The sequence below is a fragment of the Misgurnus anguillicaudatus genome, chromosome 21 (assembly GCF_027580225.2).
Source record: "Misgurnus anguillicaudatus chromosome 21, ASM2758022v2, whole genome shotgun sequence".
Taxonomy (NCBI): Eukaryota; Metazoa; Chordata; class Actinopteri; order Cypriniformes; family Cobitidae; genus Misgurnus; species Misgurnus anguillicaudatus.
The window spans coordinates 25,631,018-25,645,276 of record NC_073357.2 but is presented as its reverse complement, the minus strand read 5'-3'; the positions used below and the strand labels follow the sequence as shown (position 1 = coordinate 25,645,276).

Genomic DNA, 14,259 nt, shown 5'->3' with positions numbered 1-14,259 from the left:
CGAATGGCATACACTTAATGCTGGACAAATAAACATTTTAATTCAATTGTATTTGTACTGCTCCAATTTGACAATTAATCTTGTTTAACCAGCTTTACAAAGAACCCTGCCTTATTATCCCAAGTGAGATAAAGGGGACTATAAGTAAAAACACATTAGAAAGATTTCTTTGAAATTTTCTGGTGACCCCCTGGTTTGTAAACCCATTTCTATCATTAATGATAGCAGTGCTCGAATTAAGGGGGGGGGGGGGGATCAGGGACCCTCCCATAAGAGACTCTCTATTGGTGCTTTTCCATTGCATAGTACCCCACAGGTTGGGTAAGCTTACGGAGTAAAAATTCTACTAGGTGTCTCTCAAATTTTTTATTTTAGTAAAAATAATGCTGAAATGTTTAATAAACTAGTTTCCAGCCTTTAAACACAACTATTTGGGAACAAAACAGCATACGTATTAAATAAATCATCCAGTTAGATAGTAAAGGTAGGAATGTTTTACCATTTTGGGTCTGCTGCTTTGTTACTGTGGGGACCCCCCATATGACTTGATCAATTTGATAACTGAATGATAGCAAGTAGCTAAAACATACCTAAATTCTATTATAATCATATTGATTAAGAATAAATATATTCAGAATATTTATATACTGAGAAGAAAGACGTTTAAGAAGAATTATTTTATTAAGAATTTAACAGCACATTTATAACATGAATTGAATTTCCAAAGTAAAACTGCAAAATCATCTTTTCAGATTTTTTTATCAAGTTAAAGAAGGACTGGTTTATTACAATACATGATGACTTATCTGAGAATGTTATTTTTAGTGTAGACCACAAGAGGTAGAATAATGCAAATTATCTACCTCAGCTTTGTAGGCTGAACATCACAATTAGTATTCTTATTTTTCCATTTAAAAAATTTAAAATGTGGTGTCGCAATTTGGTTAAAATGTTTGTGCAGAAAGAATTTTACAGTCGATTTTGATTCTGGCACATTCTCCTTAGGAGAAAAGAGTTCAATTCAAGTTTAAATCAATTGAAAAGGTGATATTGACAATACTGAGACTGTTCACTCCAGAGCAACTGCAGGCACAATCTGCATCCAACATACAATTGCGATGATTTCTGCAGAAAAGAACGCAATTCTTTTCATGCTTTTTAAACTAATAATGATGGTAAAAAATATTTACAGTTCTTTGCACCTAAAAACACAGGGCTACAACACATTTGCTAAGACAACAGAAGTAGTTTAGTAAAGACGTGGGCTGTCTGTACTGTCCTTAATCCAGCCAAAATTGAATGCATCGTTCTTCTTATACTTCTAAAATGATCAGTGAGAAACCATGAAACACCTGCAAAGAGAGAAATCTATTATAAAAATGTGTTATTCAGTCAGTTATTCATTCTGTTAAGGTATCCATACCACCAAGTTGCAAATAAAATTTATTAAAATACCCTTTATAAATAACAGAAAGTATAGTAAGGTCATATTTTTGACTAATCTTAAAAAAAAAGTAAATCAACATATTCTGGGCATGTGTCTATTAGTCATTTTGAACAAATGAGACCTGTAAATATCCTCTGTGAGGTTCAACTTTACACTTGTAACTTTAAAGTCCATGTAAAGTCTGATATTAAATGTGTGCCAAATTTGAATGATTAAAAAAACTGCAAGTAAATAAAATAAGTTATTAAAATACTGGAAAAACAGGCAGGATTCCCTGCATTTAAACGCTGGGGGCGTCTCCGCAGATTGTGCTAAAAACATCGCCCACTTGCGGGAAAGCTTGCATCTCTCTCCACTTTCAAATACCACTACAACCTGAGTGGATGCTCGCTATTGTGTTTAAGGGCAGGGCCATGCTATCTGGCTCCAGGGTCTCATGAACCCACAGTTGTAGCCCCGCCCAAATAATTCTAAACACAGAAATGTGGAAAAACTGTTTAACTCCACAATTCGGTACTATATAGTTCACAGTCTTTGTAACGACGTGTATCACCAATACATTTCTAAAATTTATAATGCCTTTAAAAACAATTCTCTGGAATGACTTTACACAGACTTTAAGAGCATAAATACAGCTCATGATGAGTGACACAATGGATCGTAGAATAAAAGTACCTTAACATCAATAACCCTCAACAGTTGTGATTTAAATCAAATTTTGATCTCACCTTTTGTATTTCTAAAAAGATCTCACCTGAATGTGTTCAGTTTATAGGTTAGTAAGCATAGCGAGCTCGCTCGGCGTATGGATCCCGCGGTACGTCATATACAGAATTGCTGGGAAGCGAAGTGACAGGGGAGAGGGCCGCGCGATCGTACGCGTATCCCTCCGCCTCTATGGGAACTCGCCGGATTGGGCTTCGGTCGCGGACATAGTATGAAGAGGTGGGAGCTGGAGGAGGGGGGAGGGGACGCCTCTCATATGGGTCAAGGTTAGTGGAGGACCTCGCGATCGCAGAGGAAGACGGGGGAGGAGGAACAGGAGGTGGAACCGCGTGTCTATCTTCGAAATAACTGGTCCCGTACGGACGTGCCCGATACTTCTCGTAGAAGTCCACCACACCGTACGGATCTCGTTCCTCAAAGGGTGGTCGCCTTATCGGGTACGCAGGCAACGAACCACCGTAGCCCATGCCACTGCTCCCATACGCAGCCTCGTTTCCGTACGCCGGGGCCATGCTATTATCCGCGCCAATGCCGTAGCCCGCTGGCAAACCGTAATTCATTGCGCTCTCAAAACCTGCACCCCTTCCATACCCAGGGACACCATACCCTGCTCCCCTGGTGAAGCCATGCGAGGGTACAAAGCTTCCACTGTAGCCTTGCTCGCCACTGAAGCCGCGGTGAAAACCCCGGCCGCCGCGATCGCCACCCCCACCAAACCTGAGGGGCCCACATCCTGCCGGGCCTGAGCCCTCTCGGTAGGAGCCGTTCTGGTCCAATGGGCATTCTTTGGACCAGTGGCCTTCCTGCCCGCACCGATAACAACCCGTTCTCTCTCCCATTCCCGGCGCGGTACGCAGGCGGCTAGTCGAAAGCTTCACGCTCATCAGTTTGCCTTAAGGAAAAGAAAGACGTAAGAAAATTTGCCATAATGTACTACTTTAGCATTTATACGGAACAAACGATCATAATTTTAGATTTTTAAAAATCCTCACACACAACCATCAAGACACGCACATCATTTTCCCACGCAAAATCTGTTTCATTTTTAAAGTCAACGTGAAACGCCGTTCGCAAGCTATTGAAATTTTATGATCTAAAGTAAAAATAAGCAAATTCAATAAAACAAATTTAGGGTGCGACTTATCAATCATAGATATATACACTAGATGTCGCCTTGGGGTTCTAAGCATGCAACAAAACGGCCGCCATCTTGGAACAGGAAAGTATTGTCATAGGAAGTAGCTAGGTAAAGCGGCTATCTCCACCTGTACTTCGAATTCATGGATGATGCCATACTTTTTTGCTGTGTATGGATGTTAGGGTTACTAGCACTATGCATTATAGTTAAAAGTAGATTTTCAAAATATAAAAACTTAAATTTTTTTCTGGACTCAATGCTAAATACATGTCTGACCGTTGAAACGAACCAAAAGAAAACCAAGAAAATCGCATTCATGACGATTTATGGTGGTTTTATTTCTGTTACACCATTGCATACAATGATGCTGATGCGGGTTTCCCCTATTTCAAGATGGCGGCTCTATTTGACACATTCGGTCCAGTGAACTGCCGTAGCCAAGGCAACATCTAGTGTACATATCTATGCTTATCAATAAGACACTGATCTCATAAAAAAGTGAGCATTACATACCAGAATAGGGTCACGTGGTTGGCAGGAAAATTTTAAAACAAGGGATGTGTATTATCAAATTTTGGAAAAATGCCGCAGATTAATCACACACAAAAAGTGCATAATAAACAAAATATGGTCAATAATGATTTCATGTTGACTTTAAGAGTAACTAGCATGGATTTTTGATTGCTACCAGATTGTCTCAGTTTATGGATACTTAATAAACACAAAAAAAATAGTGACCTCCATGTAGAGTAACAAGATTCAAAACCCTTCACTGGTCACTTACCACATCTTCTACTTACCAGCCTGTAATGAGGCTCACTTTGGGTACAAAATGACATGATCAAATTATTTTTGGCTACACTGAGTACCATACTAATTCATTGGTTCACCTTGGAAGGCTGTGTTGTCCAGACCACTGATGGCCTCCATAGCATCTTCAACCCGCTCCATGTGTACAAAAGCATATTCTTTGACGATGTCACACTCCACCACAGGTCCATACTCTTCAAACTTAGCCCTGAGTTCTTGGTTGGTGCAGGTATTGCTGATGTTCCCTACATGAAGTTTCGTAGATGTCTTGGGTTTGCCTTTGCTCATCTCCACGTTCATTGCCAAACCGTTGAGCACGTAATGGTGAAGGTTTCTTATAGCTTCATCCGCCTCCGCTTTGTCATCCATGTGCACAAAGCCGAAGTTTTTCACGGTGTCACACTCGGATATCTTCCCATACTGAGAGAAGAGAGAGCGAATCTCATCCGCTGTAGTGTCCGGGGACAGGTTCCCAACGAAGATTTTCACCATTGTACTAAATCAAAATGTAGGCCCTGTTGTGGGGGATATATACGAAAGTAAGTGCATAAGTAATTGTAACTTTTATATCAAAACAAACGCGGCAGACATACATATAATTATGTTGTTTTTAAATCATGTTATTGTTATGCGCAGAGACGCGAATCAGCGCGAAAGGACAATGAAAAGACGCGTGACTTACTCGCCCGCCATTGATTTATTAGATATGTGTCTTATTAACATCTAAATCCAAATTATTAGTACGTCAAATTGGATTTTTGTAATTACAGCAATGCATTCATATTTCATGTAGTGAGCAGACGTACAGCACTACAACAACAGCTAGCTAATCGGTAACACGAGAAGATGTGCAGATCGGAAATAACGAAACATATGCGTTTGCATCACATAAAGAGGCAAAAACGAGACTGGTCATAAACATAGGCCTATGCGTACATTGCAATAATTTGGATGGAGCATAAAGATGCAGTTCGTACCTTATCACACAGTGCGTGCAGCAGCGAGATTAAATGGCGTCACTCGTGCATCGCATAAATCAAAGCTGACTGGAAAATACAAACGCATGGCATGAACACTGCCCACCCCTTTTTTCTCTCTCTCTATGGAAAGCCTCGTGTAAAATCTTACTTCAAACCGAAATATGGCTAAACAATGCATAATAAATGTTATACAATACAAAACCATTGAATTAATAACTTGTATACCAGATAAACTCGTTTGAAGGGCGTGGACTTCTTCGTTGGTTTATTTTGCCTCTGCTTACGCCTAAGCGTAAATATAAATACTCAACTGTGTGACGACATCAATAAAAGAGGCAGTTTGTCACCAAAATATTGGTTTATTACAAAAGATAATTCATAAAACACACTCGTGACTTCTGTAGGAAATGTACAAACTACAGAAAATCAAATTTATAAACATTTTCACAGAGCTTCCCAAGGCACCCATAAAGAAGAAACGCTAATAAATGTCAGCAGTCTCGAAAGGTGAATAAAGCCCTGAGTGAGAGTTGGTCTGCACGTTCCTAATTCACTCTCACGTACAGTCCATATTTCCATCTTCACACATTCAGGTGCCTCATACAATTTAAAATCCCTTGCCACAAACAGTCATTGGTAAGCACAAACAGAAAAATCAGGTCCAAAACCAGATAGGGCTACAAAAATGATCACCCATACCACATTAACTGCCCAACATTTTTACGTTGTGATGAAATCACATCTAAAAGAACAAGCAGTAAAAAAGTCAAATTAAACCAAACGTCTAAATTTTACACAAAACCTTAAAGTATAACAAGTTGTCCCACCTTTAACTGTACCAAATAGACACAACAACCAAATGAATGACAAGCATCTTCGAGCAGATGAGAATCTCAACTCTGATTTTTTTTTACATTTCCATAAAACCAATCACCTGTAGCAGATATGAAGTTGGAATGTTGGATTTGAATTTATTTTTCATTAAAGCATTTTGCAGCTGTAATATTCAAATACAGATGGCCACTGCCCCAAATAAAAAAATAAAATCACCAAAAGGAAAAAAAACAGATTGTCCTTACAAAACTTAAAGGGGTAGTTTACACAAAAATGAAAATTCTGTCCTAATTTACTCACCTTCACGTTGTTATAAACCTGTGTTAATTTATTTGTTTTGATGAACACTAAAAGATATTTTGAGGCATAATTGACTTCCACAGTAGGGCCAAAAACAAAAAACAAAATGCAAGTCAATGGGGCCCTATGATCAGTTTGGTTATAAAAATTTCTCAAAAATACAGGTTTGTTTTTGGGTGAACTATCCCTTTATTTTTAATTAAAGTCAAAATATTTAGTGGCAAGCAGACCTAACAGCTGGAGAAAATCTTGACAAAGAAAAAAAATGGATCACAAGAACACTAAAGAACAAAAAAGCCTCACTCGAATATGGTTATTTGCTATTAATAAATCTTAAAAATGATGCTGACATCAGATATTTTACCTTACCTCTGGGATACTGGAGGCAAAACCCATCTACAAAACACTAACTTATGCACAGGTGACAAAAATATGCTTTAATAATGGGAAAATCAATCTGTATGTGTGTAATATGGGTAAAATATTTAGAAGCAGATCGAATAATTGTGATCAAAGTGTCTTTTCAATCCTCCGTCTTTTAAATCCAGCGCAGCATCTTGGGTCATTTTTGATCAAAGTCATATAGGTGGAAGGAAAGCTGTATCATTTGAACACCTAAAAAAACAAAAACAAAGAACAAATCTTGGTGAAACATATGATAGGTAAATGACAAGCATTTTAAACTTCACTTTTTAACTCCGAAGAGTCAAGCGGCTGTTCTTACTACACTTTGTAATCGAAGCGGCTTACTGCATTGCTCTGTTTCACTCACTCATATGCTTATGTAATACATCGCTACGCTTAGAACACATCACGGTTGATATCTCATCTGGGTCATCAATGTTAACTACCCGATTTCGCTCACCTTAGCATGTGTGTGGCTTAGTATGCGTATCGAACCCGCTCGGTGTAGCTGTCCCTGGTTCGCGGCACGGGGTATGATGATGAGCTCCTCGAGACCGGGGAAAGTCGCGAACGCTCATACAAGTAGCCTTCTGAACCCGTGCCCACACGCCTGATTGGGCTACGGTCCCGCGAGAAGTATGCCGATGCTGTGGGAGGTGGGGGCGCCAGAGGACGTCGTTCATAGGGATCAAGGCTGGGAGGAGCCAACCGAATCCTTGAGAGAGAAGAAGAAGGGGGAGGGGGAGGAGGGGGGATAGAGAGAGGCCTATCCGCAAAAGGGCTAGAGCCAACCGGACGAGCCCGATACTTCTCGTAGAAATCGATGCCTCCGTAACGATCTCGGTCATATGCGGGCGGCCTCTCTGGATAGGTGCTCGGCGGCCTGCTGGGGAACCGATCTCGAGCATCTGCGCCGTACTCGCCGTAGCTGGGACGCCGGCTCATAGGTGGGGGAGGGGGGTGTGGCCCTGCTGGGTAGCCTCGGCTAGGAGGACCTCCAGGGCCACTCATGCCATAACTTGGCCCACCCCTCGGGGGGCCTCTACCGCCATGGAATCCCCCCGAACCACCATAGCTACCATTCTGACCACGTCTGCAATCTTTGGACCAGTGGCCCTGCTCTCCACAGACATAACAGCCAGTTTGGTCTCCCATGCCGGGTATCGTGCGGAGGCGACTCGTGGATAGTTGCACTTTGATCAGGTTGCCTTGTGGAAGGAAGAGAACACACGCAAGACAATGTAAAATTTTCTCCCGCTCACGTCACGTATTAAAGAGAACAATTGTATGGCGACAGCCACAGTGCACTTAAATATTATTAAGTTAATGTCTATAAGCAAAACTTGTGGTGAAAACACTCACGCACATTTTATCAACTTATGCAAAAACTTTATCAATATACATTGGAACTTTTATCAGATATGATGTCAAATTAAAATATTCTTAGAATGCCGTTTTAATTTGGCAATTACAAAAATCTACAAAGTAGTTGTATATTCTTTCCATGCTAAAAACAATGAAGCAAAAACAACTCTTGGCAACCACGGTTTTCGCAGCTTTCCATTAATGTTCACCTTGGAAGGTTGTGTTTTCCAGCTCACTGATGGCCTCCATGGCATCCTCCATTCGCTCCATGTGTACAAAGGCATAGTCTTTCACTATGTCACACTCAACTACAGGACCATACTTTTCAAACAAATCCCGGAGCAGTTGGTTGGTGCAGTTACTGCCGATGTTGCTCACGTGCAGCTTGGTTGAGCCCCTGGGTTTTCCTTTGCTCATCTCCACATTTATAGGTTGACCTTTCAGCTCATGATGGTGCAGTTTGCGAATAGCCTCTTCGGCCTCCTGCTTACCGTCCATGTGTACAAAGCCATAATTTTTCAGGACGTCACACTCTTTTACTTTGCCGTACTGAGAAAAAAGCGAGCGCAGATCTTCCGTGGTCGTGCTCGAGGATAGGTTGCCAACAAAGATCTTAACCATCTTTATTGCCGTTTATTTCCTGGACAGAAGGAGCATAGTTTCGAAATGCACGTTATATCAAATGGTAGTTATCTCTTTAAGCTAACGTAACGTTACATTACTGCTGTCTTGAAACCGCATCAGAACTTAAAGCAAGTGTGTGGCTTCAGAATAAAATTATTCAAATGCAACTAAGTGTTAAAATGACACGTTGGACTACTAAAAGTGTATAAAATTGTGACGATGAAGCACGGAACCCGGTTTATGGCGCAGCCGAATTTCCTCGCGTTACTAGGCCTCGTTTAGCCGCGTCTTCGCATGTCTTAGAAAATGCCCATTACACGTTTAATTTTTATTTTGTAACTTTTTATAGCTCGTTACACGATATAAAAAACAGGCCCGTGACCGTCGATACCTCTTTTGTTGTTGATACGTCGGCTAACGTTACAGAAAGCTTAACGTTAACTTACTCAAGTTAGCGCGACAACATGGTGTTATCCGATTTGGCCGACGCAAAACTAAACACACATTACTTTTTAATATCGTACTATTTTCTTATAAAATAAGTATACCTTAAATGATTGCTTAAAAAATAAATTTGAGATAAAAAGCTCTGCCTTACCGTATCGATCAGGAAATCTCACCGCCTGTGAAGATGAATGAGCTAAAATGGCGTCATGCGCCGCCACCAAGAGCACTTCCGGTCCACGAGCGGAAACGCTATTCAAAGCTTTAACAGCTTTTATTTTGTTTAGCGTGGTAACCATTTTCTATCATGTACTAACTAAATACAACATCAACAAATGAAACATCTTATGTTGTCTTTGTGCAATATTTTGTGTATCAACGCTACAGCATGCCTATACGGCTTTTTTATTATAATAAAGCTGTGAAATGTCATCATTTCGTAAAATCCTAGCTTTATTTCAACAATTGTCATTCATATACACTGAAAGTGGCTCATAAGAAAGTAAACGAGGAGTCATATTTGCCAAGTAAATCAACTTTATTATCAATGTTATACAAGCTTGAAGGGACGACGACTTTCCATAGATTAAAAAGGTGCACAAAGTAAATTTTCGTCAATAAACGCACATAGGCCTACTATGTTTTCAGATTAACATAAATTTATAAATTTGTATTACACCACTTATTATTTACAGATAGCACAGGTACGTCTGTAAGATGTCTGCTAAAGATCTGGAGTACATCTGGTGTGCAAAACCATCTGCTAAAGGTCTTAGAGCTGTTTTACATACATTCTAAATCAAAAACGTATTCAATATGTCTATATGACATATTTTAGCAAGTGTCTCAAAGACGTACTGCAGATAAGCAAAATGATACATATTGTAGATGAAACCACAGACATCAAATAGACGTCTCCGAGATGTATGTGTGCTATCAGGAAGGGGGATCACCACACATGTGGTTACATTCCACCCTTTATTGGACCCATTGTGTTCACTCAAAACCAATCAATCACGCCTAAACCCAAACCTTTCCACTCAAAGACCGCTGCAATAACAGGATTACTGTGTGCACCTTTATTTTACAACTTACCCAAAGTTTCAGAGGACAGCCTACATTACAAATACATATTTCATGAATAAAGTATAACCAAAGATTTTTTTGGTTTAATATAAATTGTTGGTCATGCAATGTTTATTATGATAGTGTAAAGGTATACAACTACTCTGGAAAAATCAAATAAATGCATGCTGTGATAAACACTCATTACATCAACTTACCTGTCTTAAACCTTTAAATGCAAAATTATAAACAGTGTTTAATGTGACAAAATTGGGGGTAGTCTATCCACTTTGGTGAAATCAGCAATTTAGACATGTCGATTTAGACATATATGGGCCGAGACATTAGCGGCTAAAGAACAGCTTTGAAGACGAAGTGATGGCGCTCATTTTGTCGCACAAAGTTCTGGTTTATAATACATTACAATAAATTTCTAAACATAAGTTTACCAGATGTTACACGACTTGTGCTAATAAGTCTCTTGATCGTACTTCAATGGCCTCTTGGGCAAATTAAGTTTAAAGGTTGGAGAGAAAACAAAAACGACGCATTAAGTTCCAGTCTTTATTAAAACTTAAATCAGTGTTTAAGGAAAGAAAAAGTACACAGTCCTTGAATTGCTATGCCCTGAAATTAATTCAAACTACAGCACACTTTCAATAAAGCCAGTCTTTGAAAAACTTTATTGCTGCGGATGTTGGATTCGTACTTGCATGTCGCACGAGTGTACCTGTTTATTTCAGGCTTCAACAAATGCCTACAAAAACAAACTTAAATTCACACAAATGTATTGTCGGCTTGCTATAGCGCCTGATACAGAGGTTCAATAACAAAACTAAAACCTTAATCCAGATTAAAAAATAAAAGTACAGTGTTAATACATTGTAATGTTCCTAGAAAGTAAAATTGTTTTGTGTTCTTTAAATAGCTCAAACCACCATTTTAAGTAACTTTTGCTGGCTTAGTGCTTCAACTCACCTATTAAACACTAAACAATAAAAACAATAAGGGAGGGGAAAAAAGGCAAAGAGTTAACAATTTAGCATGAGAACGAATTTTATGCGTGTAAAAGCGTTTTTGTTTTATAGAATGTGCAGTCAGCAACCGTATTCTTCCACTAGGATGCGCAGACGAACGAAACGCGCTCTGGCAGACAAAGACGTATCGCGTCACGTGCATCTGGAGACAACGACGACGACGATCTGGTTGAATAATTTACACCTGAAAAGAGAGCAAACCACATGAGTCAAATGGGTGAAGTGTCTATTGAATCGAGAAGCCTAGTTAGAAATATATACATTTTTTTAAAATGCGAAATAAAAGGTTGCAGCTTACAAGACCAGTCACCCACATTTACATTTTAAACACTTCGATGCGAAGCATAGATTAAAAAAATGCTTTAAAAGACCATAAGGTCATTGACATTACGATTCAGTTATTTTGATACGAAGTTTACGCTACTGCTTCTTGCGCATTTATTACGCAGCAGATAAGTCTAAACTCAATATTAACATTGTGCCTACAGCTAATTTGAGCGCTGCGGGACACGAAATCGTCTTCTCACCTTGGTTACAAAAGCGCAGGGATTCGCTTTAATACGAGTAGCGCGCAGGAGGTGGTGGTGGCACCCTGTCAGCATAGGGCTCTCTGGGCCGAGGCATGCTGTACATCGGGACACGAGACATGGAGAGAGGGGAGAGACGAGAACGCTCGTACGAATAACCATTTCCTGCGGGGGCCGGGGGGGCAGGAGGAGCACGTCTGATGGGACTGCGATCCCGGGGGTAGAATGAGGATGGCGGGGGTGGAAGGGGCCGTCGCTCATAGGGGTCAAGGCCGTTGCCAGCCACTCGTTCTCTCATAATGGCAGATGCAGGGGGCGGTGGGGGTGGGGGAATGCCGCCGGCACGCCTGTCCTCATATGAGGATGCGCCATAAGGGCGGGCACGGTACTTTTCATAATAGTCGACCACACCACGATCGCGGTCGTATCCAGGTGCACGCTCTGCGTATGGGGGGCGTCTGGGGGGTGGGGGAGGTGGTGGTGGGGGGCCAGGTGGATACCCAAAGCGACCTCTGGGATAACCAGGGGGCTCGGGTCGGTCGGGAAAACGGGGCTGCCAATATCCTCTGTCTGGGGGGCCATAGCCTTCATCTTCATCTCCTCTTGGTCGACTCTTTGAAACCTGCACGTGAATTCTTTTTCCTGCAAGCGCAAACATCGGATATCGGCTATTAGGAACAAAGTGTATAAATAAGCTGTGTAATCTGTGAAAAAGAAAACAAAGCATGCCTACCTTTAAATTCAGTGTTGTCCAAGCCCCTGAGTGCATCCATTGCCTCATCGGAGTTGTTCATGTGCACAAAGGCAAAGTTCTTAATGATGGCGCACTCAGCAACTGAACCATACTCTTCAAACAGCGCTCTTAGATCATCTTCGGTTCCCTTCTCCACATTAGCCACATGAAGCTTCACCGGACCCTGGTTCTTGCCTGTACTTGCTTCGACGTTGATGGGTGTTCCGTGCAGCTTGTGCAAATGAAGCTTTCTGATAGCTTTGGTTGCACTTTTGCGATCATCCATGTGGACGAAAGCAAAGTTTTTGATAATGGCGCACTCAGTGACTGTCCCATATTCAGCAAACAGGGCCTTTATTTCTTCTACTTCTGCCTGAGGAGGCAGGTTCCCAATGAAAATCTTTACCATCTTGGCTGGGTTGTTAATGATCTGAAGTCTGTAACAAAGTGAAAAAGAACATCAAGTTGATCACTCTTAACAAATAACTTGCACAATACGTTAGACCAAAAACAACAATGCGGTTAGAATGAGACCATAAAACTTTAAGTAGAAGTGAAATCGAAACCAATCATACCACCATCTTAGATTTCCTGTAAAGCCAATCCAGTCAAACCAGTTTTTCATGCAAATTATCTATTTAAACGCCCTAAAATCTTATTTGAAAACATGCAAATATAAGATGTTCAAGTCGGAGTAATATTCAAGACAAGTTTGCGCTAACAAAAATGAGTATTTTCCGCTCATCGTACATTACAAAACGTTACGGCCTAGTTACAAAACGTGCGTATAATGTTTTGCTAATATACGAGGCCAGTTCTTCGTTGTTGTTGTTTTTTAAGCAAAAACACACAATCGATATCGTAATAAAACTACGATTACTACAAAGGGTCGTTTTACACGCTATTTACTCGACGCGCGGCACATTTCCGTTGAATACGCTAACAAGATTAGCTTACTAGCTTAAGAGGCGTTGTGCGTCGAGTTAAAACACGATTCCTACGACCTTTACGTGCCCCACAACTACATTTTTTTTTAAATGTCTTCATTAAGACATCAACGCTGCTTAGATTTAAAATACTTAAAGTTCAAAAGCACTTGCAAAGATACACACAAAGATAAAGATTTTGAAGGTCAAAAACAGCTTAACGTACTTACCGCCAGGTTTCGCCACAATGAGGAAGAAGAGGTGGGTCTTTTATTATATATACTTCCTGAGTTCCGCCTATGTGGCGGGTGGAACCAATCAGCATCAAAACGTATCGTGCGTAAGACCAGCGCGAAAATGTAGCCATGCGTAGCAGCGTTTGATAAACGTCACTTTCACCGATTGGACAAAAGACAGTCAATCAACTTTAGCTTGTGGCGAGCGTTTTAATACAAGGAAAATTCCAGTCTGCTCTGCCGTGAACATATTATTGTGGGCAGAGCAGTTGATGTTTTAACTCTAGTGAATTGTGACTTGATATCAAACGGCAAAATTAGTAATAAAAGCGTTACTTTCTACTTTTGTGAGGCGACCCTGCATGCGGCGTTTCCTCCCCGAAGTGCCCATTGGAATGGTCTGTCCACATTTCATACGTGTTATTTGAAAGTAACTTACGTTAATAAAGTTGCACTAAGCTACAAATGAAACTAATAACAGAACAACTCATATCAGTTCGGGCCAAATATTAATATGAAAGTGTTAACGAAAGTTTTTTTTGTAAACCCTGTTCTTTATGTGACGAAAAAGTGTGCAATGCAGCTTCCTGCAAAAGGTTACGACAGTAATATTTTTCAACCACTGCGGTTACAGCATTTGGGAAGTGGTACAAAGTAAAATG

General features: G+C 40.5%; 3 protein-coding genes across 11 annotated transcripts; all 3 read right to left on the bottom strand.

Annotated features, from left to right (window-relative positions):
• Positions 1 to 662: 662 nt before the first annotated feature.
• Positions 663 to 9,323, bottom strand: rbm4.1 (RNA binding motif protein 4.1). Of its 8 annotated transcripts, XM_073859905.1 has the most exons (5): positions 5,327 to 5,341; positions 5,099 to 5,167; positions 4,202 to 4,636; positions 2,202 to 3,065; positions 663 to 1,352 (listed from the first exon to the last, which is right to left on the bottom strand). In XM_073859905.1, the coding sequence occupies exons 3-4, from the start codon at positions 4,611 to 4,613 to the stop codon at positions 2,224 to 2,226; spliced, it is 1,254 nt and encodes a 417-aa protein (XP_073716006.1). In that variant the 5' UTR covers positions 4,614 to 4,636; positions 5,099 to 5,167; positions 5,327 to 5,341; the 3' UTR covers positions 663 to 1,352; positions 2,202 to 2,223. The 8 variants fall into 8 exon arrangements, with proteins under 8 accessions (XP_073716006.1, XP_055054887.1, XP_073716005.1 ...); XM_055198912.2 differs by having other exon boundaries at positions 663 to 3,065; positions 5,099 to 5,163; positions 5,327 to 5,345; XM_073859904.1 differs by having other exon boundaries at positions 663 to 3,065.
• On the bottom strand, positions 5,441 to 9,346 carry rbm4.2 (RNA binding motif protein 4.2). 2 transcript variants are annotated; one of them, XM_055198969.2, is made up of 4 exons: positions 9,228 to 9,344; positions 8,215 to 8,645; positions 7,101 to 7,848; positions 5,441 to 6,850 (listed from the first exon to the last, which is right to left on the bottom strand). In XM_055198969.2, exons 2-3 carry the CDS (start codon positions 8,624 to 8,626, stop codon positions 7,118 to 7,120), a joined length of 1,143 nt encoding a protein of 380 aa, XP_055054944.1. In that variant the 5' UTR covers positions 8,627 to 8,645; positions 9,228 to 9,344; the 3' UTR covers positions 5,441 to 6,850; positions 7,101 to 7,117. The 2 variants fall into 2 exon arrangements, with proteins under 2 accessions (XP_055054944.1, XP_055054954.1); XM_055198979.2 differs by lacking the exon at positions 7,101 to 7,848 and having other exon boundaries at positions 9,228 to 9,346.
• Positions 9,347 to 10,688: 1,342 nt separating this feature from the next.
• Positions 10,689 to 13,724, bottom strand: rbm4.3 (RNA binding motif protein 4.3). The gene is made up of 4 exons (XM_055198992.2): positions 13,592 to 13,724; positions 12,436 to 12,872; positions 11,703 to 12,344; positions 10,689 to 11,359 (listed from the first exon to the last, which is right to left on the bottom strand). Exons 1-3 carry the CDS (start codon positions 13,684 to 13,686, stop codon positions 11,731 to 11,733), a joined length of 1,146 nt encoding a protein of 381 aa, XP_055054967.2. The 5' UTR covers positions 13,687 to 13,724; the 3' UTR covers positions 10,689 to 11,359; positions 11,703 to 11,730.
• Positions 13,725 to 14,259: the final 535 nt, after the last annotated feature.